Source organism: Tyto alba, unplaced genomic scaffold, assembly GCF_018691265.1.
Source record: "Tyto alba isolate M040663 unplaced genomic scaffold, T.alba_DEE_v4.0 Super-Scaffold_10, whole genome shotgun sequence".
NCBI classification, from domain to species: Eukaryota; Metazoa; Chordata; class Aves; order Strigiformes; family Tytonidae; genus Tyto; species Tyto alba.
In genome coordinates, this window is record NW_024881262.1 from 512,324 (window position 1) to 536,982 (window position 24,659).

A 24,659-nucleotide genomic window follows, 5' to 3' on the forward strand; every position below is an offset into this window, starting at 1 on the left:
CTGGGACCTGCAAGTTTTGGTGCCTTCAGATCTCGAGGAAGCATCCTTGTCTCGTGTTCCAGGAACTTGGAGCATCACACCTTCCTGGTAAGCATCAGTTCACAGCACAGTTCAAAAAAGCTCTGTGTGTGTGTGTGTGTGTGTGTGTGTGTATTAAAAAGTACTCGCTGAAGTAGTAAAATAAAATGATCTTTAGTTGTAAGTGGGTGCTCTTGGCCTGCTGTAAGCATGCATGTATATTGTAGTAAATCCTTTAGTGAAACAAGAGCTTTGCATGCAAATTAGAAAACAAAATATTTCAGTAGCTAAGTGTATTTTCCCTCCAGTGTGATCAATAGCTCACTCCAGCTATGCAGTAAAGATGTAGCTGGTAAAGTAAGTAAAAAAAAAAAAAAAAAAAAAAAAAATATTGGGAGACTTCTGGGAACAGAAGTCCTTCAGATGAATAGTTGATTAAAACTTTTATGGAGGGAACACTGTAACTTCTTCATTCACTAATTCATTCTTCAGGAGTGAAATAAAAAGGAGACATCTGAAATGTGGCTAAAGCTGTTAATACCCCACTGATGGCAGAAGCGGAGGATCCAGCTGCTGGGGCGGCCCTGAGCACCTCTGCGTTCCTGCGGGGCTGGTGCCTGGGCACCTCCTGTACCGCGCGGGGTAGCCTGCGAGCTGTGCTGCACAGGCCGGGGGATCCAGCTGCACACAGCTGGTCTCGAGGGGTGTTTTCTTAGAAAGAAAAAAGCATTTAGTAAATCTGCTGAAAATGGGGGATGAAACAAAGATCGAGCTGATCCTGTTAGAAATGCTTTATTTGCTTTGCTCTGCTCCTGTCAGGTTTGGTTTCTGGTTTTAGTTTTCTCCTAGTGGTAAGTTGTATTCAGCTCTAAATGCCAACCTGGCTTGCTGGGCGAGAGCACTATAAAATGGCAGTTAAAGGGCCTTTGAATTGCTGCTGTCTGGTCCTGAGAGGCAGTCTGACCAGCTGCCTGGGGAGAGAAAGGAACAGCAGTTCCTCAGCGTGAGAGGATCATCCTGATGTCGTGAAACGTTTGACTTCAGAGAGGGGGAAGAAAGGCTTGTTGACAACCGGTCGTGTTTCTGCCAGGCCGGATTGGCTGCCGCGCGGCTTTGCGCGCGCCGTGCCCGCGGGCTTCCCGCTGCTGCAGAGCCTTTCCGTGTTGTCCCTGCGTGTGACGGCACCGGCGGCGGCGATCTCCGCCCGGCCGTGTTTGCCCCGCGCGAGGCTGGGCGCGGGGCAGGTCTGTGCCCCCCGCGCGGGGGGCCTGCGGCGGGGCGCGGGCAGCCCTGCCCGCTGCTCGGCCTCGGCTCGTCGCTCTCGGCTGCTCGTTTAGGGCGCCGCGTGTGGAAGCGGCTGCTTGAGGCGTGATGCTGTCCTCTGGGGGAAGCAGCGCTGTCGCGCGTTCCTGTGATTACGCGCCTCTGAAATTATTCCGCAGCGCCAGCGTAACGAACGGAGCAGTAATTCAGCGGCGGGCCTGGCAGTGCTTTGTCCTGGGGCTGACGCCGCGGCTGGGTGCATGCTTGGCAGTCGTCTGCAATCGTCGTGTCTGCGGCAGAAGGGCACAAAAGCAGAAAGGTCTTAACGCAATGACACTTAGCCTTGTGGTGCCTCTGAATTAGCCCCTGCGTCTCCGATGCCACAGAACGTGCGGGGAAAGGCTGTGGAAGCAGTGGAGGAAGTGTTTAACGAGGCGAGCCGGTGAAGGCTGTGGCTGGCTTGAAGGGGGGAAAGCTGACACGAGCAGCTCAGTCTCCAGAGCAGGTGAGGGCTGAGGTGAGCACAGAACGGCTCTTCACCAGATCTCGCCTCCAGGGAAGGTGTTTCGTCATGTAGCAGAGAGTGAACTTCGGAGCTGGTTGCCACGGGGTGTTGTGGAGGCAGGTAAGATGCTCTGAAAGGGGTTAGGGAAGCTCTTGGGCAGGAGGTTGATGACAAGGGATGTATCCTCTTACCACCCCTACGCAACACTTCTGGGTGTGCGGAGAGAAGCAGGAGGGGAATGAACTGTAAAGGGTGGCGAAACTTGCTTGTCCTTCGTAGCCTCTCCTGCTGCCACTGCTCGAGACAGCACTGGGCTGGCCAGGGCCTGTCTTTCCTGAAAATGAGTTTTGTTCTTCAATAACGAATTCACAACGTATTGTGGTCTAAGGTAGGATTCCAGTCAAGCAACAGTCTAGCAAATCAGCCCCCTTGAATTTTAGCTTAAGCAGGTTTCATTGCACTTCTGTTATCCCCCAGGAAGGTGAGTCACTGAGGTGTGGGACGGGGCAATTCTGAGTTCCGAGAGCTAGCACAGCCATGTTTCCTTGATATTCCCCCTCGCCATGAGCACACAAGGGCGCTTATTTCTGCTCGTACCGTGCGATATGCCGTTTTTGTGATTAGCAAGTGCTGTTCTCTTTGCGGACAGTCTGCGTTCAGGTTAAAGGACTGTGAGTTGTCCCGTTCCTTTCTGAAGAGTGCTGGAGAAGTCCCAGCTCCTTCCCGGGGCCCGGCTGTGGCGTGGCCGACCCGGTGCCTCTGCGCCCACTCGTGTTCAGCTGCCGGAGCCGGACTCGGGCGAGGGGGAGAGCAGTGTCCCCGCACCCTCGGCGGGCACAGCCGCAGCTCCAGCCCAAAGCGCTGTTGGCGTTTGCCCGCAGGTCCCGCACCGGCCGAGGGAAGGATTTAGTGTCTGTTTCCCCGGGGCTGCGCGGGGATGGCTCAGCCCCAGACCCTGATGAGAGCCGGGGCGGGGGGGGGGGGGGCCGCAGGCCTCTGCTCAGGGAGGGGATAGAGCAGAAAGCGACGCTGCGAGGAGCGGGGATTAAGGCCGAGTGTGAGGCCAGCCGGCTGCTTTCTGAGACGCGGAGGAGTTCCTCCCTGGGGGCGGCGGCTCCCGGCCCTGGCCGGTGCCGGGGAAAGGACGAGGCTTCCGAGCGGGCCCGGCCTGGCCGGGGCCAACGACCCGGCGGGGGGGGGGCGGTGGCGGCCTCCGGAGCTGGCGGGGCCGGGCCGGGCGGTGGGATCCCGGGCCGGGCGGTGGGATCCCGGGCCGGGCGGTGGGATCCCGGGCCGGGCGGTGGGATCCCGGGCCGGGCCCTGGGCCGGGCCCTGGGGCGGGCTGGGCCGCGGAGCCGCCCGGCCATGGCGGCCGCCGGCCACGGGACGGCGCAGCGGGGCGGGCGGAGGCCCGGGCTCGGCGGGAGGCCCCGCGCGGCTCCTCCCCGGGGCCGCGGCCCCTGGGAGCCGGGGCCGGCGCCCTCCCGCGGGGTCCCGGGGCCGCTCCGTCCGTTCCCCGGGGCCGGCGGACACGGGCCTCGCTCCTCGGGCCGGGCCTGCGCTGGCCCGCCCCGCAATCCCTGCTAACCGACCCCTTTAGGCTCCCCGAGGAACAGCCTTCAGGCCTCCAAGCAATTATTGTTGCTGAAGGGGGAATTTGCTCCCTTTCTGTAAATTAATCGGTTCCTTCGGGGCGGGTTTAAGGCGATGTGTGACGCCTGATGCCGTCAGGTGAGCTCTGTGCAGCCCGTAGGTTTACGGCCGAGTGGGTGCACATGGTGGTGTCGGCTCATAAGGTCGGTTTTATCGCTGGACGTTTTTCATGCCGGCAGCGGGCCGATAATTCCTGTGTCTGCGCCGCGCTGAGGTGAAGGGAACCTTGCGGCGCGGGTGCAGCGGGTGCGGGGGGGCTGTGACATGCCGGAGCCGCGGCCGCAGTCGCGGTGCTGCGGCGGCTGCAGCTGCGGTTCGGCCTGTGGCGGCCCGGGGAAGGCCGGGCAGGGGAAGGGGCACAGCTCGCCTTGCGAAGCAAAACATAGGGATCCTGGTGTGCGTTAATTGAGGTGCAGTCTTGCAGCTGGTCTTGAGAAGGGTTCACAGCAAAAAAAAAAAAAAAAAAAAACAAAACAAAAAAGAGGATTTGAGATAAAAGTGAGTTGTGCATGGTTAATAACCTCAAGGGGACGGCGAGTTCAGCTCTAGTGAAGAACCTGGCTGTTTCGGTGAACTGGGGTACCGTGTTACTTTGCCAGGGCTGCAGGCCGTGGCATTGAAAAGCTGCTCTGTCAGTCCATGGAAATGAGAAGTTGCAGTCTCATCAGAGGGGATATAAATCCGGGTATTGTGCTCCCAGGTTCTTTGTAAAGAAACAAGCCTGGTGCTTTGCGGCTTTGTACTTGAGAGCCGCAGCCGGAGCTCCGGCACCGCAGGCTGCCCGGGGCCCTCTGCCCAGCCGGGGGGTGGATGGAGGCTCCAACCTTCCCCTCGGCAACCTCTTCCAGGGCCCGATCACCCTCATGGTAAAAGAAGGTTCTCTCTCCGTGTTTAAATGGGATTTCTCATATTTCAGCATGTGCCGGTTGCTGCTTGTCCCGTCACTTCTCAGAGCCCCCCGAGCCTCCTCTCCCCCAGGCTCTCAGCCCTGCAGTGCGCCAGATGGACTTTGCAGCCCTGTGCTGGGGCTCCAGTGCCTCCCCACCCGTGTTGTACCAGGAGCCCAGCAGCAGCGAGCGCAGCGCTCCCGATGTGCTCAGGGGTGCTGAGCAGAGGGGAAGGAGGCCTTGACCGGCAGGTGATACTCCTTCCAACCCCAGGCCCTTCCCTGCGGAGCTGCTTCCACCAGTGACTGGCCTCCGGTGGGATTGCACGCTGCCGGCAGCAGCCGGGCCCCGTCCTCACCGCCCGCTTACCCAGCCCCTCCTTCCCCAGCTTGCCTGCGAGGCTGCGCCGAAAGCCGTGCCGCAGTGAAGTTAAGCAGGATCCACTGCTAGCCAGTCATCTCCTCACAGAGGGCTGGCAGGTTAATCGAGCCCTTTTTCCTGTTCGTGAATCCCTGGCTGCTTCCGATCAGCTTCTTGTGTACCTGGAAGTGGTTTCCACGAGGCTTTGCTCCATCATCTGGGCGTGATGAGGTGAGGCAGACCAGCCTACAGCTCCCCAGATCCTCCTCCTCGCCCTTCACAAAAACAGGTGTAGCATTTGCTTTCTTCCAGTCCTCAGGAATCTCTCCCACGGGTGCATCCTGCTGGGTCCCGTGGAATTGTGTATACCCAGTTTGTTCGAGTGTTTCCTAACCTGAGCATCCTCCACTGATGGCCTGTTCTTCCTTGCTACACGGCCACCAAAGAGCGTCTGCCACTCACAGGAGCCAAGAAACAAAGCAGGGGGTTATTCTCTTTTTTTTTTTTTTGTCTTTTCAAGTTGTGTCGTGTCACAGAGTTGGATCTTTCTAAGCACATGGAATCTACTGGTCAAAGGAAATTCTGTAGTAGTTTCACGTGCCCAAATCAAGTCACTTTTCCAGTGGGATGCAAAGTTATCATAAAACAAAGACCCATTGCCTGGAAGGAATAACCTAGGATGTCCGGCATCCCTCATCTGTCACCTTAGAGCGCGCACCACTCAAGACAGTTTCTGAAGATAAACTCTGCACGCCTCAGATCTCAGCAACCCCCTGCTGACCGCCTCTCCTTGCCTCCCTCTCCCTGCCCCAGTAAATGACTAAGCTGCCTGTTAGTGCCCTGGCTGCCGGGGCAGAGTCCCTTGTTGTCGGGACTTTGGGAACAGCCCTGGAAGCAGAGACCCCCCCGGGGGCTTTGGCTGCCGGGCACGGATGAAGCAGACGCTCCTCATCAGGCAGCTCCTAGAGCACTTTGCCCCATCCCTCCTCTAACTGCGTTTTGCTGATATTTAATACACCTCACCTGCAGAATGACCTCGCTCTCCTTTTGTCAGCTCATTGCAAAAGCAGCTGTGAGCTCCAGATCCTTCTCACCCCTTGTGTAATTGCCCGGTTTTGGCTGCAACTACTCTTTCACCACTTTTCAATGTAGAGCACCCCCAGAGCACTTTGGTTTCAATCCAGTAGCACTTTTCAAGTGGCGCACTACACCAAACTGCAATTATCTGACAGTGGCCATCGCTGGCCCCTGGTCTGTCAGACAAGATTGCTGTTCACGCTGCAATTACGACCAAAGCAGCTGCTGCACATCCCTTTATTTACACGAGACTAACAATGTGCTTCTGGTCTGAACCCAGCGGTGCTGGCAGTGGAACGAGCACGCTGGTCTACTGCACAGCAAGCATCGGTGCGTTCTGTCTTTGCACCAAAGCAAGTCTTCTACAGACTTGTCCTTCAAAATTCAGTAAAGCCCCCTGTGAACATTCAGGTCACCCCAGCTGCTCGTGAGCACCGTCACGGCTGTGTTCCCGTAGAAACAGGAACCGGCCAGACACCACCCCCCCCCCGGCCTCTGCTGCATCCCCAGGGAGCAGAGACCAGACACCTGCCGAGCCCCGTGGGGACGGGACAGGAGGGGGGCAGCACCAGGGCACAGCCCAGACCCCCGAGCAGCCAAAGCCGGGGGGCCTGTGGCTCCTCGCGGGGAAGAGGCAAATTCAGCTGCGCTTGGGGTGAAGCGGCCTAGTTCCAACACCCAGTAAGGCACCACTTTGCCAACCTCAAAATGGACACAACTCGCTTTTGAAAAGAACTTTATTTAAAATCAGCGATTATACATACTTCCCCCCACCACCACTTACAAAATACGAGCATCCAAGAACAAGGAACGTACGTGACCTTGCACAGCTCGGCTCTGGGGCATGCTCTTGGCCGCCCTGGTTTACACCAGTCCCCGTGATTTCATATGGAAATATGACAACTCATACAAAAGATCTGCTCCTTCACAGCTAACAGGCATTTAATTAATCTCTACAGATTTTTTTTTCTATTAATTCTAACTTAACCAGACTTTAAATTTGGCTTCTGCTAAGAAACCTGAAAAAAGACAATCCTCCTTTAGCAACAGCATACAACAGCAGACCAATTTCAGACTGCCTTTGTTACCACAACAGACAGCAAGAGGCCAACGCGCAATAAAATATGATCAATAGCAGCATTTTCCACTGTGATCTCAGGTTACAGCCTTCTACAGATGCGAGGAGGGCTTTTTTTTTTTCTTTTTTTCTTCGGCATCACCGAGAAGGAACTGCGATCATCCGTAAGGTAGCGGTTAAGTACTGGATCCATCGTTAGCTGAAATCGAGTCGAAAGCAGGATTTACCTTAAATAGGATTAAATATATATTGCAAGACATACCACACTCTGCAGATGCTGCACATAAAAGCAGAACTGTGGGCAGGAGGGGCAGGGTCCCTGTACCCGCACGAAACATTCCCGTACAACATCGTAAAATTTAAAACTATCCATCACCGCTTGTTGAAAGTCGCTGAAGAAGTATTTACAGCACAGTCTCGGCCCGCAGCCCGGAGAGGCTCGGCGAGCCGGCAGCCCTGGCCGGAGCCACCCAGCAGCCTGGGAAACTTCAGCACCGGGTTATGTCAGAAACAGTTGCTGCTCGGCCACGCTGGTTTCTAGTTAAGTAACACCCACAAACTCTATACAAACAAGCATTCCGTATTTATTAGGACAAGAGGTCTAGGATAAAGCTTCCCGTCGCGATAAGCGTTTGAGCGCTGAGGCACTGCCACATGCTGCAGTGAGACTACTCTACGCGCACAGAGAGGACGCTGCGCTCGGGCGAGCTGCAGGGCGCTGCACGGCCTGGCTGCCTCATCGCCAACATGCTCCGAATTCGGACGCCAGCTACTATAAACATCCCGGCTTCCGACTTTAAATAAAACCATTTCCAGCTATACAGAGACTTAAACAGATCTCAAAGACGGGGTGCTTACAACAGGCGTCGATTCCTACGTATCTACATGGCATACAGTTGGACATATCTACAGAGAAACAGGACTGTGTACTGCACTGAATAAGTAGGTCCACGATTGTAGATCAACAATATAACTTTATTGCTTTATACATGTGGTGCTGTTCAAGGCACTGTGGCACGGGCTAGAAAACTCGGAATGACTCGTGAAGGGACCTGGAATGCGATCCGGCCGCCGCCGCGCGCGGCTCCGCTGCGACGAGCCGGGGTGACGGGGCGCCGGCCGGGGGGGACAGTTCATGGCAGCGCTGGGGGGGCCTGGCCCGCCGGCCGGCGCCTCACATGCCCATCCGGATGCTCTGGATGATCTGGAAGATGGCTGCAAGAGAGCAGGGGAGGGGAGCGCTCGCCGGGGAGGCGGGCAGGCCGCAGCGGGCCCCCCCCCCGGGAAGGGGGGGCCGGGGCCCGCCGCCACCGCGGCCCGCCCGCCCGCGCCCGCTCCGCCCGGCTTACCTGATCCGCAAACCACGAAGATGAACAGCGCCAGCAGCCAGGGCCCGACCGACGCCTTTTCCTCCGGGGCCGTCCTCTGCGGGCACAGCGCGGCCGTCACCCCCCCGCCCCGCCCCCGCCCCCGCTCCCGCTCCCGCCCCCGCCGCCGCCCCCCGCCGCCCACCGAGGTCTTGGCGACGTTCCCGCGCTGCGTGATGTTCTTGCTGTGCTTCTCGTTGGCCATGCGGATGCGCTGCTTGGCCACCATGGTGGGACCCGCCGGCCGGACCCGGCCCCGCCGCTCCGCTCCGGCTCCGGCTCCGCTCCGCGCCGCGCGCGCCGCCCGCTGCCAGCGTCAGCACCGCGCGGCGCCGCCCGCCGGAAGCGCGCGCGGGGCGGGGCAGGGGGGGCGGGGCCGCCGCCCCGCCGCCAACCCGCGCGCGGGCGCCCCCGCGTCACGTGCCGCCACCGCCCCCCGCGCGACGTGGACGGCTCCGGGGCGGCCGCGCCGCCGCTCACCCGGAAGCGGAAGCCGGAGCCGGGGACCGGCCGCGCCAAGATGGCGCCCCCCACGCCGCTGCTGGCAGGTGCGTCGCGACGGGCGGCGGGGACCGGGGCTGGCTGCGCCCGCCGCCCCCCCGGTACCCGCCGGCACCCGCCGCCGCCCTCCGCAGGGCCCCGTCCCGCGCCCGTGCCCCGCGGGCGGCTCAGCCCTCGGCCCGGGACGCTGGTGGGCCGGCGGCCGGGCCTTCCCCCGCGGGTGCCGGCTGCTTCTCCCCGCCCGAACCGCCCCCCCCCCGCGGTTCTCGGGGACGCAAAATTGCGTTTTTAAATCTTGCGCGTCCCTTTTCCTGGTTAATTCTCTCGGGGGGCGCTGTGCTGCAGGACAGGGGCGAGCGCGGGGCGGGCCCGGCCCGGGGCAGGAGCGGGTGGTGGCACCGCGGGGACCGTCCCGGAGCGGCCTCACGAACCGCGCGGAGGGGCCACGCCATCGGTGCCGCGCCGTGCGGAGTTTCCGTTAATAGTTCTTCGTTTTCCTCTCGCTTCGACTTTTTAAGTTGTCCTTGCCGTAACGGACACGAGTGTTTTTCCTTTCCTGCGTTACTAAGCTTTACATGCCAACATACTCATCCTCACTCGGGCGTATTGGGGGCCGCGGTTGGTCAGGGTGGATTTTGGACAGTGTGCTGCTGTCTGTAATCTCTTGTAAATTTGGATCTTAATTTTTCTTGGGAGACCTGGAGAATACGCCCAAGGCCAGGGTGCGAAGCCAGTTAGAGACATGCTGGGCATGGTGTGCCCGCACTGATGCGCAGGGCTGCAGAGCAAGTGGGGATTCCAAATCTACCGAAATAGGACTTTCTCCAAACTGATAAGCTGTTGCTTAAAACGTTTTCCATCTGTTAATGTCCCAAGTGCTGCGGGAGGGGTGAAGGGCGGGCACCTGGCAGCTGAAGGGCAGCGTGGGGGCGCCTGGGTGGCAGACGTTAAACTGTCGCGTGTGCAGCCGTGCTGCCGTTCCGCTGCCCGGCCTCCCGTGCACCCCCGGCCCTGCCGCCGCCTCGGTGTGACACAGCTGCAGCACCTGCAGCTTCAGCTGGGGCAGATCTCGCTTCCCTGACTCCTGTTTGTCAGTAAAATCCTGTCGCCTCAGCAGGTGTCTTTGGCGTCACGAGAAACTGCAGGAAACAGCTAATGCCTGTGTAACGATCACCCATTTTGACTTTGAATTCTGATACACTTGCAATTGCAAAAATTGTGAAGGTGGTTTTATATTCGTTATATAGCAAATCTGACTGCATGATTTTGCATGAATCTGCCTTTATTTCATGTTGTCCATTACCATAAGCATGGCAATGTCTCTGAAAAGAATGAGATTTAAACCATGTTTTATATTGATATTTCTTTCATGCCTTCCGTTTTCAAAGTTGAACTTTGCTGTTGAAACTAACAGTGGGGCGAATCCTGCCTCATGTCAGCAAAAAAATCAGTCCAACATAATCTTTCTTTGGCAGTGCTCTTCCTGTGTTTAGCCGGCTAATCCTGGCGTTGGGGAGTATCCAGGCAGCCCTTTTCAGCCCCACTGTGCAGGACTCTTGTGTGGCTCTTGCAGTGACAGGGAATTTTCAGCTTCTGCACGTTAGGCTTTGTGAAGGTGCCTCGGGCAGCAGGGTTGAGCGCTGAGGACCATCGGCCGCGTTAGGACGAGGTGTTGTCCCACAGCTGCAGGGGCAGCTCTGTGAGGCCATCCTGCGAGAGGAAGCCAGGCTCTTGTGTGGTATCCAGTGAGGCAACAGGCTCAGGCTAAAATACAGGAAACTGCGCTCAAACCGAGGAAAAACTGTTTCACTGCGAGGCTGAACACAGGCGCAGGCTGCCCGGAGAGGCATCCTGGGGGATGCTCACCTCCCGGCCGGGCGCGGGGTCACAGGGGAGGGATGGGGGCTCCAGGGGTGCCTGGTCCAGCCCTGCGCGGAGCCCTGCTTCTGCCCTGGCACCGGGGCCCCACGGCAGAGGGACATGCGGGTTCCCGGGCGAAGCGGGCTGGCGTGGCTGTGGGTGCGGGCGGGCCGAGCCCTCGGCTCCGGCGCCGTGCTGGCTGGGGGCTGCTGTGTCTGCAGGGGTGTCCGGCAGGCCGCTGCCCTGGCGCTGGGTGTCGGGGCTGCTGGGGCCCATGGCTCAGCCCCGCTCTGCCCCTCCGCTGCCGCCGCCCCGCCTGTCCGTCCTGCCGCTGCCTGGGACGAAGCCAACACGTTGCGTTCTGAATTTCCTTTACAGCCCCCCTCGTTTAAAATGCAAGCAGGGGAAAGGCGCGTGCAGGTCTCAAGGCTCACAAATTAGGTAAAGCTTTTGCTTTGGAAGACGTTCTGGATTTGGAATGAGAAGTTGTTTGTTTATTCTTCCAGTGAGAGGATCTGAAGGGCTTTATATGGTGAATGGGCCACCTAGTTTCACAGAGAGCACAGCGTTTCAAAGGTACTGTTATTATTGCTGTTTCTGATCGTTTCCCCAAAATAAATAATTTTCTAAAAAGTAAAGGTAGACTCTAGAGTTGAAAAGTGTATAAATTTAAGTGAATTTTTTTCTTTCTGTCAGTAGTTCAGAAAATTGATGGTTTTGAAGGCTTACACTTGCCTGCCTTCTCATTGCCCAGGTAATAATCACTGAACAATTGCAGAGTAGGTTGCACTGTTACAAAGTGCTACTCAGGAGCACAGCAGGAAAATTGGCATGTTGCTTTTTACTTTTGTTAAAAATACTTTAACTTATGCAGCGTGTTTGAATACTAATGTGTATTTCTTACTTCTTTAGGGACTCTGGAAAAAACTGCAAAACTGTTGCTTTTAGCAAGGATGGTTCCCTCTTTGCCTGGTGCAACGGAGAAAAGTTGGTGCATTTCATGACATTAATCGTTTAGTTTGTATTAAATAATCAGTTACGCCCCACTTACTCCTGTCTGTGTAAAGGCTATCGCTATGAACACAAATGTTTGCATACACACTTTAAATGCAGTTTGTTTTTGCATTATTTGCAGTAATGGCTTTGCTTCCTGAATATCAGATGATATAGTTACTGTTTTTCTTGTATATATAATGTACCCGTTCCCCTGGAATCTGGTTATGCTTTATTTGGGTTTTTGTTCATAGTTCCCAGTATGACAGTACCTGTTTCTCTGTGATTAATGTGTTAGTAAAGTTCACAGAAAATTAAAAGTCTATGCACCTTATGTACAAACATCACAAGGTTTCTGGTTTTTGTAGACCAGGTGCATTACAGAGATCATACTTTACATAAGAGTGCATAATGGGGTTGCTGCTGTAAGGAGGTGATAAGGCTTCTGCTGAAATGGCAGTATTCTTATAACAGGTCAAAAAAAGCAATCTGCAAAAGTATTTAGTAATTCCATTTAACCATTTCTTTTAAAATAGATAACTTAGATGTAGGATTCATCACTTTCATGGTTGTTTCTGGTTCTCAAAGATACCCAGACTCTTAGTTTTTCATTAAAAACTTAATTTTTATCAATCGGAAAGGTCCGTTTCCAGAAAATGTTTGTGGGGTAACATGTTTTTCAAACAGCCAGGATGTATATTCAGGTACCTATACTTTAAATGAGCGTATTCCAAATGGCAGATCTTTCCAGTCCTGCTATGCCTCTGTTTTGGGGGCTGTCTACCTTCCTTCACTTTTGAGGGGGAGCAGTTAGCGAGATGGTGAGGAACAGGCTCCTAATGCAGCTTCTGAGAACCACAGTGGCTCGGACACTTCTTGACTTGATCTCCTCCGTTCCTTGGGTTCCGTACGTGGCAGATCTTTAATACACAGTGTTCAGAGGTGCCGCTTGACCTTGTTTGTTCAGCTGCCTGACCTTTGCTTTTTATGGTCCATGTCTCCCCGCATTCCCAAACCTCAAAAAGCCCAAATCTTAAATGTTGTATCCTTATGCATAGAAGACGTTTAAAAATGCTTGGGATAAATATGTGGTTTAATTCAGTTAGAACCTTTCTTTTGGCCATTGCTCAACTTTAGCATGTGGAAGTGTGGATGGACTCTATGGGTAGAATATATCTTGTCTCTGGTTCAGAGTTTAAATGTCGCAGATAAGAATATGAGATATTTTCTGACCAGTGCTCTCGCTTAGTTTCTGTTATGCTTGGGTATCCGGTTTTAAATTGTGTTCTTGCAAAAATTTAGTAAAAGCAGGAGGGAAAAATAGCTCTTCTAATTTTGTTACATTGGCCAAATTTGGGACAGATCTAGAAGAGTAAAATATATTAAAAGTTACCTTGGCTATTAATTAACTATTCTAAGCATGCTTTACTGAAATAACATCTTTTGGTTCCAGAGTAAATGTTGTGAATGTCACCAGTGCTGGGTTACTGCGTTCCTTTGATCTTCCAAAGGCAGTTTGCCTTGAATTCTCGCCAAAGAATAATGTTCTGGCAACATGGCAGGCCTATACAAGTGAGTATTTTACCAGCTGTGAAAGTGCACAGGGTAACTGCATATTTTAATTCGGTTTGCAGGCTTCCTATTACCTGATTTGCCATTGTTCCATATTGGCTAAATGAGCAGTATAGAAAGTGTACAGAAAATTATATGGGTAATCAAGTATATAGCGGAGGAGGGAGGGATGGCATCTTCTGAAAGCATCTGGTGTCGACCATTCTTACAAACACTAAATCAGAGTGCACATACTAACAATTACTCTATTAAGTAAATCACATGTTTCTAAAAATTGCTGACTGATCTTAGTGCAAAAACTGTGTATGAATAATGTGCTGTTCAAGCAGTTTACATTCATGTATAGACAAGGAAGATTGTAAGCTGTCTCAGAGTAGTCCTGTCCTCCACTGGGTGTAGCTGACTTGCATGTTCTCGGTTGTTCGGGGGGCTTTATTCTCTCCTCTGCCTCTCTGTGGAGTTTATGTTCCAGGTGTAGATAGATGAGTCTGAGTTGTGTGTCTGAAGCAGACGGTGCAAGTGCTTCCTTGGACAGAAAGAGCTGGCCATAGGCTGAGCGTGTGAGAAGGTCTCTGGGAGGGGTTGTAGGGTAAGACGAGGCAGCACAAGTGATGGGACTGATGCCAGCTGTGGACTGTCGGAGAACTGTTAGAGGTCTGTTCTGAATCGTTGGTAGAAATTGGCAGGCTGTAGTATCCAGAGTGAGTAGAAGGGTACAGAAAGAGTTTAAAACCCGCAGAACCATTTTGTGTGGCTTGCAGATAGAGCTGTGACTGCAGTGTGATGGACAAAATGCATTGCATTCTGTTGAGGACAAAATGTAGGAGGGGAGAGCATACCTTCGTTGCTTGCCAAGAGGGTAGCTTTTGATCTTGATGAAAAAACACTCGTTAAAAAAGCCATGCTGGTGTTGGTGGTCCTAGTCTTGTAACGGGGAGTAGGAACCCTGCACTTCGAACCCTGAGTTCTTTCTGCAGGCTGAAAGACCGCAGAAAGACCTGTGTTTATAGGTAAAGCAGTTGGCAGTCTCGGGTTTAGTCCCTCGGGGGGTAGGAAGAAGTTTATGCCTGTTTGGTTGCTTGTAGAGTCGTGAGGTGGAATGTCATCACAGTGAAGCAGATATAATCCCCAGAGACCCCTACTGTAATCCATGTTTGTGTTGCAGCTGCTAAAGATGGCACGGCGGGGGTGCCCAACCTACAACTTCATGATGTGAAAACTGGAAAATGTTTAAAATCTTTCATCCAGAAAAAGATGCAGAACTGGTAAATAACATTTCCAGATGCTAATTGTTTGCCAAGAAATGTGGTTTCCAAAATCTGATGCAGGTAAATAGAGCTTTTAGTGTGGTGTTGGCTTTCAAAATACCGCCTGCTACTAGCTGAAAGCAAGTATCTGTGCTTGTAAGTATCTTTGTATGTAGTTATAATTGTTTTTCTTAGTATAAATTCACTATCATTTTGCACCACAGAGAAAGCTGGGGAGACAATAACTAAGTCCAGTTGTACATTTTTTTACTATGCAGATGTCATTTGTCCATTTGAAACGTGTATCATGTTTGAACTTTTCCATGGCTTTAAAAATGGAGGAAAAAAATTCCTAGACTGCTAAAGATGAGCATCATTTAGTGTTTCTAATTTTTTTCTTTAAATGTAGGTGTCCTTGCTGGGCAGATGATGAAAGCATTTGTGCCAGGAATGTAAACAATGAAGTACACTTCTTTGAAAACAACAACTTTAGTACGCAAGTTTTTCTATACGTTTCATTTCATTTTATATATGCATCTTCTTTTGGGTGATTTTTTTTTTTTTTTTCAAATTTTTTCCTCATTTCTTCTTTTGCTTGTTTTTTATTTTAAATATAGTCTACATTCTATTTGAATTTGGAATTCAGAATCATTATATCTTAATGATGTTTATACTTTCTTGTTTACTGTTTCAGTGACTTACCTAGTATGAAATACATCTAATTTTCAATTAAAGAGGCCTGATTCTGTATTCTTTTCGTTTAATGAGAGCCAGGAAATTGTCAGCAGAGAACGTGATTTATGATTACTGCTTTGGGTTGTGTGTATTCTGTCGATGAGCTGTTAAACAATGGCTCATTACAAAATTTATATGGATGACAAAAATGAAGTTGTGAAGCGAGAGCATTTCTTTCCAGGGAAATTTACTGCTGGTGGTAGAATATTTGGAGTCAGTAGAGACTGAAAAGGGAGAGGGGAGGAAAGAAGCAGGAAGATAAAAATGAATTAGAACTGCTGGGGGTAGAGCAATGGCGTGTGGGCTTGGGTTGTGGCGGCTGTTTGTTTTCAGTATAAAGCTGATGCAAGACTTGCTGGGGGAGCTAAGAGCGCGGCCGGCGAGCGGTGCGGTTCCTGCGGGTTGGCCCCGGTGAGGCGGAGGAGGCCGAGCGGGGGCAGCGGGGAGTGCCCGCCAGGGCTGCGGCGGGGCTCGGGCTGCCTGGGCCGCGGGCCGGTGCGGTTCGGTGCGGGTCGCCTCCCGGTGAAGGACGCGCGTCCCCCGCGCCCCACGCGTGGCCAGGGCGCCCGGCTCCCTGTGCCCGTGGTGGTCCCTGCTCCTCCGCGCTGGGCCCGGGGGCGAGGAGCGCTGCCCCTGGCCCAGGACGCGAGCCGCGCTCACCCGGGGGTTGGAACCTTCCCGCTGCTTCAGCTCCCAGGTACGGAGTACTGGGCTGCAGGCCTGGGGCGGTCGGTTTTGAGAATAACAACGTGTGCTGAAATGGGGGAGGATTGGTGGTTTGCCTAATAAAAGGAATCCTTTGTTGCTATATACACTGTTCTTTATTATCCATGACACAGACCCATAAAAGGCAGAGTTAAGTAATCCAGGCTAATGTCGTTTGTCAGTAACATCATCCCACTTTTTTTTTTTTTTTCTGCAGATACTATTGCAAACAAGCTGCATTTGCAAAAGGTTAATGATTTTGTGTTATCGCCAGGAGCACAGCCAACCAAGGTACTTCTGATGTTGTTTCCAATATTTTTTCTTGGTTTTCTTCAGAAAATTGCTGTGATTTTAGTACAATGCACTCGTCGGGAATAGACCCCGTGCTACCAAGAGCATCACCTGCAATAACATCTTGTGTCTTTGTTTTAGGTGGCTGTGTATGTTCCGGGCAGTAAAGGCGCACCCTCATTCGTTAGACTCTATCAGTATCCCAACTTTGGTGGCCCTCAGTCTGCACTAGCCAATAAAAGTTTCTTTAAAGCTGACAAGGTGACAATGCTATGGAACAAAAAAGGTAGAACCGCTGTATGTTTAAACTTTTACATTCCACCCGTTTTGGATTTAATGACTTTGTTTACTATGTGGGTTTTGCATTAAATTTGCATCTGCAGCTAAATGCTGAAGATAACATTGCATTGGCATTAATGGCTAAGGTTACAGTTCTGAATACCCTGAAGTGCTCATGACTCTTCTGTGTTGACTTCCGTGATTTTGTGTATTGTAATTGAGAATATTCTACAGGTTGGTAAATTTTGCAGTTTAATAGAAAATTCAGATTTAATTTTGCATTCTGTGATGATAACGTATTTAGACTGTAAACATAAGATTATACCAGAGTATAAACTGTTCTTAATCTGTAAAATTGTATATACACAGACCTGTTCCAATAGGGATGACTTGCACAGTCCTCTGTGTCCTTTGCTGTTTTTTAGCAATGAGCTGTTTCAGAATAATATTGTAAAAATGATTTTACTTCAACCCACTTTGTTTGGCACACAGGGAAGGTATTACAAACATGCAGAAACCACCTGTGGGCACACAGTTTTTGATAAAATAGGTGTACATACAAAAGCTGTTGATGAAACATTTTATTCAAGGACTGATCAGGATGCTTGGTTTCTGCTTTAGTCAGATGAATTTCTTTTTTTATGGCTGCGTGGTGAATTAATAGACTTACACTCTTCATCTGAGAAAGGAAGATAATTATTCTGTTTGAGTTAACAGTTATGAAAAAATAAATTCAGAAGAGAATTAAAACAGCACTGTTATGAAAGCAACTAACTAGAATTCATAATCAAACTAATTTCTCTTTGTTCAGGGTAGTTTGAAGTAGTTTATATAATTTGCAATGATTGTATTGAAATAACTGTATGTCTTTTCTATTAGCCACTGCTGTGCTAGTAATAGCTAGTACAGAAGTTGATAAAACAGGTGCTTCGTACTACGGAGAGCAAACTCTGCACTACATTGCAACAAACGGAGAAAGTGCGGTCGTACAATTGCGTGAGTAGCTCTCAGACGTTTTTTTTCATTTTACTGTAGCTCTTGATAGTGGGAATTGCTGTTTTACCAGCTTTTGTTTAATATGAGAGGGGTTTTTTGTTAGTGTAATGAAGTAATCTTTAGAAGAAAAAATAAAGTAATCTTAACAAAATCCTTCACCAGAAATTTTTTTAAATCTGGAGTAAGGTGATTTTTTTTTTTTTTTTCTTTTGATAACTGCATTATCTTGTTGTCTTTGGTATACTTCTTGTCTTAATGTCAGAGGCAGAGAACACACACTTTCACTTAATAGATGCAAATAATTTGCTTGGGAGGGTGTTCATGTGCACAGGAAGGGAACTGTGCATGTTAACTAAGGAAACACCTGGACAACGGAGCCCCTTGAATGTCTGAGAAGCCAAAATGGGCAGGAAAGTATGGTACCAGACAATTGTCCTACCTGTGCTCCGAGACATGTGATTGAGACTGCTACTCGAGGAGTCGAGGCAGAGTGAGAGCAATTTTTTTGACGTATATTGGAAAACAGAAGTCCTTTCTTTTGTATTGTGAAACGGAAAGTCCTCTGAGACACAGAAGTGACATGTTGGGGAGAAGCAAGTGGATACGCTTCGTTTCAGTGTCTTGTTTGAACTGGAAGTCCATTCATTAATTTCCCTGGGGTGGGATTGTTTATCTTGAGTTGTTGCTGTTTGTGAAACACTGTCTTGTTTGGGACTATAGGCAGGGCTAGTTTGTGGTGAGTATTTCAAAACACGGGGGGTGGGGTGAGGTAGACTGACTATGCTTAGGTGACTCTAGAGAGGTTGTGAATATATTCTCTGCAGTACCAGTGCTGACTGGGTGAAGATCTCCAGTTTGCCTTCTGTAGCGAAACTGGTGGTAGCAAGTACTGTGCCCCATTTCCCTTTGCTGCTAACTTCACCCAGGAAAAGCGATCAGGGCTATAACTCAGTATCTAGAACCTCGCTGGCATCAGTTAGATTGAGAACACTAATTGTTTAATTACATGCTTATTAAAACCTTCTTTGCCTTTTGAAGTTATTTATTTCCAATGCATCTTTATTTAACAGGAACTTTATCATTAATTTTCATTTAATTTAGCTATTCCTTTCCAAGATAAAAACCAAACTGATAGCAAAACTTGTTTTTTCCAACAAAAGCAAGTGGTGGGCACTTGGAGTGAGTGGTGCCTCACTTCCCGTGGATTTGTATCTTCTGGTTACTTTTGAAATCCAGTTTTGAAGGTTTTTTCACACTAGCACTTGTAGAGGGGTTTTTGGTTTTGACTAATAGATGCTCATGCTGCAGCCTTTGCCTTGGCTGTTGAAGCCCATGTAAAGCTGCCCTCATCTCCAGCTGCCTACTGTCATGAGACCTGCAGGAACGTGCAGGTTCCTGTCAGACCTTTGTCTCTGCAGTTGCTTTTGGTTAATGCCATCTAAAAAGTTTTAAAGGGGAAAACACGCAGACAGGGTGATTGCACAGCCTAGTTTCTAAAGATGACGAGGCTTTAGAGTAACAGGAATGAACAATTTAAATCAGTTTGATATTTTGGGTCAATGTCTGGATTTAAGAATTGTCAATAATGTACTTGGCATTGATCTGAGATATGGGTAGATAGATCCAGATTATGAAAAGTTATAATGACCTATGGTTTTTATTTATCCCTGTACTTTTTACATGAGTTTCCATCACTAATTCATCATTCTTCAATATCTCCTAATGTTCTAACCCCCAGAATAGCTTCTAACAATATCAAGCTCTAATCATTACGTGTAAAACCATTTTTTTGTGTGCTCTCTCACTTTAAAATCTGTCCTGTAAAATGCCATGCAGTGAGTACGGTAATTTAGATCAGTATTTCTTAGCTCTGCAAAGCTGAGCTATGCGATATTTCTTAGATTTAAAAAAAGAACTAGTATCCAGGTGTTATAAAAATCCTGGTTTTGCAGGTTTCCAGTGGGACAGTTTGAGAAGGTCCTGAGAGATCATACTTGAATAACGAGGAGGGGAAAAAAAAAAAAAATAAAAAATTTTTTATACTTACTGTTAAAGTGCTGATGCTGACCCTACAGAGGTGATTTGGAATGGCTGCAGTTATTGCTGCAAACCTTTACTAAAATTATCAGAAGATAAAATGTTGTTTCTACCTCTGTTGTTAGCATAATTCATTTTCACTGTCAATAATCAGATCAGCGTTTCAGCAAAGCATGAAGTTAAGATTTGCTATTGATTTTATTTTTGCTTGCACTGAAAAGATACAGTCTCCTAACAGCAGCTGCCTATTTTCCTTTTTAGCAAAAAATGGCCCTATTTATGATGTCGTTTGGAACCCCAATTCTGTCGAGTTTTGTGCTGTGTATGGTTTTATGCCTGCCAAAGCAACGGTTTTTAATCTGAAATGTGACCCAGTGTTTGATTTTGGAACCGGCCCTCGCAATGCTGCCTACTACAGCCCCCATGGACACATCCTAGTGCTAGCAGGATTTGGAAATCTCAGGGGACAGATGGAAGTGTGGGATGTTAAAAACTACAAACTCGTTTCCAAACCGGTAGCCTCGGATTCCACGTACTTTGCTTGGTGTCCTGACGGGGAACATATTGTAACAGCTACCTGTGCTCCCCGGCTCCGAGTCAGTAACGGCTACAAGATCTGGCACTACACGGGCTCTCTGTTACACAGCCACGAAGTTCCATCAAACGAAGAAATGTGGCAAGTGTCCTGGCAGCCCTTCCTGGATGGGGTGTTCCCTGCCAAAGCGGTGAAGTACCAGGCGGTTCCGAGTGAGCTGCCCAGCGCTGAGCCAAAGCCTGCTCAAGCCTACAGGCCACCAGCCCTGAGGAACAAACCTGGAACGAGTTCCAAGCTGGTAAGGATGTGTTTCATATGTGAACTGAAGGGCTCTTCTGTTTCATTGCTCGTGCTGTCTTTGAAGCTTGGCCTCAAATACGTGTGTATTTTTAATGAGGGACATTAGAAGAGTAATCAGACTGACAGTAGTGGTGTGGGGTTTTTGACGGGTTTTCTTGATAATCCTCTTCGATGCTTTGCTCAGTGTTTGCAAGAATGTGTGTTGGAACACTGAAACTTGTTTGGTCCAAATACTCTCCTTTTACAAAGTCATTTGCAGACTTCAAAACCATTCTACAACATGCACTGAAACAATAAACTGCAAATTTAGTTTATGGTGAGCTTGGATACTCTAGTTAAGATAGAAGCCTCTGATTTGGGTGACCTGACTTACCAGCCTGAACCCAGCTAGACAGATGGTTGCCTGTCTTCCCCACAGGTTTGTTGGGTTGTTGTTTTTTTGTTTGTTTGTTTGCTTTTTTTTTTTTTGTTGTTGTTGTAGTTTTGGGGGGGGGGGGGGGGTTTGTTTGTTTGTTTTGCCTTTTTTTTTTTTGTTTGTTTTTTGGTTTTGTTGTTTTTGTTTTTTTGTTTTTTTTTTTTTTAGTTAAGTTTACTTGCTAGAAAGAGATTTGTTAGCAAGTCAGCTGCAGTTCAAACAGATTTCAGTACAGTGACCTACTTGTCTAATTAGTTTTTTTTCTGCAAGCTTTCAAAGTAGGCTGAGTAGCAACTAATTACAATTAACAATTGCACTGTTGATGTTTCCATCTTAGAGAGCTTTGATTTTGAGCCTTATGTTTTTGAAGGAAAGGCTGCTGCTTGGCTTATGAGGAATCTATTAATCATGCTAATGTCTGATTTTGTAAATGATCAACAAGCAGAGGTAGTAGAGAAAAGATGCGTTAAATAAAACAATTCTGTTTACTTATATGGGCAAGAAATCTTGTCATATGTGTTAAAACAACCAGCTCCTCAATTAAGAGTTACCTTAAAAAAAACAGAAGACTAAACTATCCCTCCTTTTCAACACCCCTCCCCTCTCAAGAAACCTCACCCCATCTCCCCTCCCTGCAACCCATTTTTCCTTTCTTGTTACTAGGACTTTGGGTTTAAAAGCTGTCAACAAAAGCCAAGCTTCAGTCATTTTGTGCTGGTTTATTGCTCTTTGCTTTTATCCCCCCCCGAAATAGAAAGCACGATGATTTTGTTATTTTACCAGAAAACCATGAAATCTTTAGGACATACAGGATAGTCCCATGCAAACTTGAGAATGGATGGGTTTGAAACCCTTTTCACACTGTCTTCTGCAACTTGAAAGACAAAGGGCACGTATTTTCTTTTTCCTCTTCCTTTACAGTTCATTTTTGCATATGGTGTTGTCTTAAGTAGGTTTTGGGGTTCACTGCTGAGTTTTTTGTAGCAACACACTTGCCAACATGGAATACAGATTTCATAACTGTTAATTTTGCACATCCTGCAGCATGAGGACGAGCCACCTCAGAATATGAAGCCACAGTCAGTCAGCAGTGATAAGCCACTCTCTAAAACAGCTCTCAAAAATCAAAGGAAGCATGAAGCAAAGAAAGCTGCTAAACAGGTACTGGAGAAGTGGTTATTTCAAGGATAATGTTAATGTTTTTTCACAAACGACACTGATCAGTCCCAGAGCAGTGACTGTTAGTTGCACGGAGCACCCTCCACACATCTTGCACTGCTCAGTTGTGGGGAGGGTGGTGGGCTTTTTAATCGGACTAAAGCAGGTGCAAAAGGATGGCTTAAAAACAACAGCTTTGGTTAGTTGCTGTGAATGTTAGCTGAAGTCAGTGTTAACCCAAGTAATTCTGACTTTTCACCTTCAGACAATTTGCACAGTTTTTTTCAGTGTTAAGTAAGAATGGACTTGCTGCTGTGATGTGTCCCCTGGCAGGTCAGGGCTGAGGCACGTTATCAGGGCAGACCAGACAGCCTGTTCTGTGTCACCTCTTTGCTTGCTGTTCTTTGGCTAGGTAGATAAAGATCAGCTTTTGGCATTAGTCTTCCAATTTCTACAAACTTCTGAAGCAATACTTTCTTTAAATAAGGCTTTTTAAAAATTTCTTACATTGGTTTTGAGCCCTTTCTTTTACTTCAGTGAGAATGACCCACCAGTCTACTTGATAAAATATTTGTGTATGTGTTTGTCATGTCATCCTTACGATGTTTCCCTGTGCTGTGTATGGTTGGTGTCTTGAGAAAGCAGAAATTCAACAAACATCACGTGAGTTGTTACAGATAACCCTTTTCTTGTGGAATGCAATAGGTAATGCAATACATCAAAGCAAGTCACTTACAAATTTTGGAGTACACCAGCAAACTAGTGAAAGAAGAAATATTAACTGGATCCCTTAAAAATTACTGAAGACATTTTTTAGCCCCTTTATACTCAAAGGTATTTTGTAGACAGTGTGTTTTGTTTGTCTACAGGAGGCCAAAGCTGATGCGAACCATGAATCTGCACAGTCCCCAGCATCACAGAATGCACCACGGAGTGCTGCACCTGCCGTTACATCTGGAGATCCTGAAGTTGACAAGAAGATAAAGAATTTAAAAAAGGTGAGAGAATATTTGTTCTTCCCCCTAACAAACAGCATATTCCTCCTAGAGGTGGTCCGTAAGATCTAGTCTGTAAGGGGAGCAGAGCTCAGTAGGATGGCATTTACGTAGATGGTAATTTCCTGAGTTTGTAAGCCAACTTCCTTTGCTCTTCCACCTTGTAAAGCAGCAGAGGCCATCGCTTGCCAGGACTTGTAAAGCTCTCTGGGCAGCAGCAGCGTAGAAGCCACTGGCAGGGTCACGGCAGCGTGTTCCAGCCCCCCGTTAGGAGCACTGCTGCACGGGCACCCCGTCCTCACAGCTTGAAGGTGGTCGTGCTTAGAAAGCAGCTCTGCGGGCTGCTTGTTTTTTTGGAGGAAACCATTACTTTGTGGTTTCAGTTTCTTCCCTAACTTCTAAATGGTATGAAGTTTACTGCCAATCTTGGAAATTCTCAGATTAATTAATTTCAGGATGAAAGTTGTTTGGTTCAGGCTAGAGAATGTTTCCTGTTTCTGCATAATGCATCAAGGCTTTTTTATCCTGGCTGCCTCCTGCTTTTCATGGTCTCTGTTTGGATTAATATTCCAGGCTTTCTGAGGAAAATGTGTGGTGAAGGAGGGGTAGTGACAGGGGAGGCGTAATTTCTGAAGTTGGGTCTAGCCCTCTGGTGAGAATAATGCATGGTGTTTATGTTTCAGAGACTAAGAAGCACTTCTGTTCTCTAGGTTTTGTTCTTGAAAGAAACATCTTTTATTGGTGGGAAATTCTGGATTGAGCATCTGGAGATGCTTAAATGAAATGTGCCTTCCATATTGAGACCTGCCTCCTGGTAAATCAGGCAGTTGCATGTGGAGGAACTTCTAAGGCTGTGTTTTCTATTCTTGGTTCACCAGTATTTTTGTGTTTAGTGTGTTTTTTTGTTTTATTTTATTTTACAGAAACTAAAGGCAATTGAGCAGCTGAAAGAACAAGCAGCTGCTGGCAAACAGCTAGAGAAAAATCAGGTACTGTTAAGTAGTATGCAGTTTACTCAAGTTTAATTTAATAATAAGCTACATTTGTGACATCTTGTGCTTTTTTTTTTTTTTTTGTTCTAGTTGGAGAAGATTCAGAAAGAAACTGCTCTCCTTCAGGAACTGGAAGACCTAGAACTGGGTCTTTAAAACTTCATGGAAATCCAGTGCAGTGTTAACACAAAGTTAATGGAAAATATAATTTGTATTAACTTGGAACAAAATAAAATGTTTCAGCAAATGACCGAGGATGTCAAAGTCCACAGATTTGTTGCACATTGGCCTTTTAAAAAGCTTTCCTAAAGACTTGTGCACATGTGAAACAGTAAACCAGTAATGAATATCCCATCAGCCAGTTCTGCTGCTGTTCAAACCAGAAATGTGCTTATGTTCTTCAAGCAGATTGCCTAAAAAGCCAGAAGCAGCCTGTTGGTTTATCTTGTCCTTGTTTGGGTGTGAGGAGGGAAGGTGATGAGGTTTACCCCTTTGATAGCTTTATTATATTTAAAAAGATGTGATCTTTATGCAATAATGGGATGTAGATAAAAATAAAGAGCATTTAATAATAACAAGTGTTTCTGTTGTTCTGTTACAAGGGCAGAGCCTTAAAACCAAGGGGGCCGTGCCACCATGATCAAAAATAGACTGCAAAGGGTAAATGAAGCTGCAGCTGCTGGGGTGACCCTGGCAGTTTTTTTACTCTGTTTTTTATTTTCCATTCTTCCCATCTTCCCGGTCCCTTTATTTTGTGACCCTCAGGAAAGAAGAGCTAAGCAGGGAAGGGGAGGGTGGCGGTGGATGCTGAGAAAGGGGTGACCCCTTCTGCCCCGCCCC

The 24,659-nt window shown here is 48.8% G+C and overlaps 2 protein-coding genes across 3 annotated transcripts; one reads left to right on the forward strand and one right to left on the reverse strand.

Annotated features, from left to right (window-relative positions):
• The first annotated feature begins 476 nt into the window (after positions 1-476).
• On the forward strand, positions 477-24,394 carry EIF2A (eukaryotic translation initiation factor 2A). Of its 2 annotated transcripts, none has more exons than XM_033004610.2 (14): positions 477-1,906; positions 11,076-11,145; positions 11,482-11,556; positions 13,016-13,134; positions 14,300-14,399; positions 14,791-14,873; positions 16,039-16,112; positions 16,254-16,398; positions 17,271-17,387; positions 19,686-20,257; positions 21,719-21,835; positions 22,702-22,830; positions 23,751-23,816; positions 23,910-24,394. In XM_033004610.2, exons 2-14 carry the CDS (start codon positions 11,099-11,101, stop codon positions 23,973-23,975), a joined length of 1,710 nt encoding a protein of 569 aa, XP_032860501.1. In that variant the 5' UTR covers positions 477-1,906; positions 11,076-11,098; the 3' UTR covers positions 23,976-24,394. The 2 variants fall into 2 exon arrangements, with proteins under 2 accessions (XP_032860501.1, XP_032860500.2); XM_033004609.2 differs by lacking the exon at positions 477-1,906 and adding an exon at positions 8,651-8,756.
• SERP1 (stress associated endoplasmic reticulum protein 1) lies at positions 7,796-8,539 on the reverse strand. Its single transcript, XM_042801259.1, has 3 exons — positions 8,354-8,539; positions 8,191-8,266; positions 7,796-8,056 (listed from the first exon to the last, which is right to left on the reverse strand). Exons 1-3 carry the CDS (start codon positions 8,435-8,437, stop codon positions 8,016-8,018), a joined length of 201 nt encoding a protein of 66 aa, XP_042657193.1. The 5' UTR covers positions 8,438-8,539; the 3' UTR covers positions 7,796-8,015.
• Positions 24,395-24,659: the final 265 nt, after the last annotated feature.

Excerpts from the sequence above, each read along its gene's own strand:
- EIF2A (XM_033004609.2), top strand. The coding sequence starts at position 8,729 with ATGGCGCCCCCCACGCCGCTGCTGGCAG. Across the intron at positions 11,557-13,015 it reads GCCTGGTGCAACGGAGAAAA|AGTAAATGTTGTGAATGTCA; the intron begins GTTGGTGCATTT and ends TTTTGGTTCCAG. Across the intron at positions 21,836-22,701 it reads CAAAGAAAGCTGCTAAACAG|GAGGCCAAAGCTGATGCGAA; the intron begins GTACTGGAGAAG and ends GTTTGTCTACAG.
- SERP1 (XM_042801259.1), bottom strand. The coding sequence starts at position 8,437 with ATGGTGGCCAAGCAGCGCATCCGCATGGCCAACGAGAAGCACAGCAAG. Across the intron at positions 8,267-8,353 it reads GGAACGTCGCCAAGACCTCG|AGGACGGCCCCGGAGGAAAA; the intron begins GTGGGCGGCGGG and ends CTGTGCCCGCAG. Across the intron at positions 8,057-8,190 it reads CTTCGTGGTTTGCGGATCAG|CCATCTTCCAGATCATCCAG; the intron begins GTAAGCCGGGCG and ends GCTCTCTTGCAG.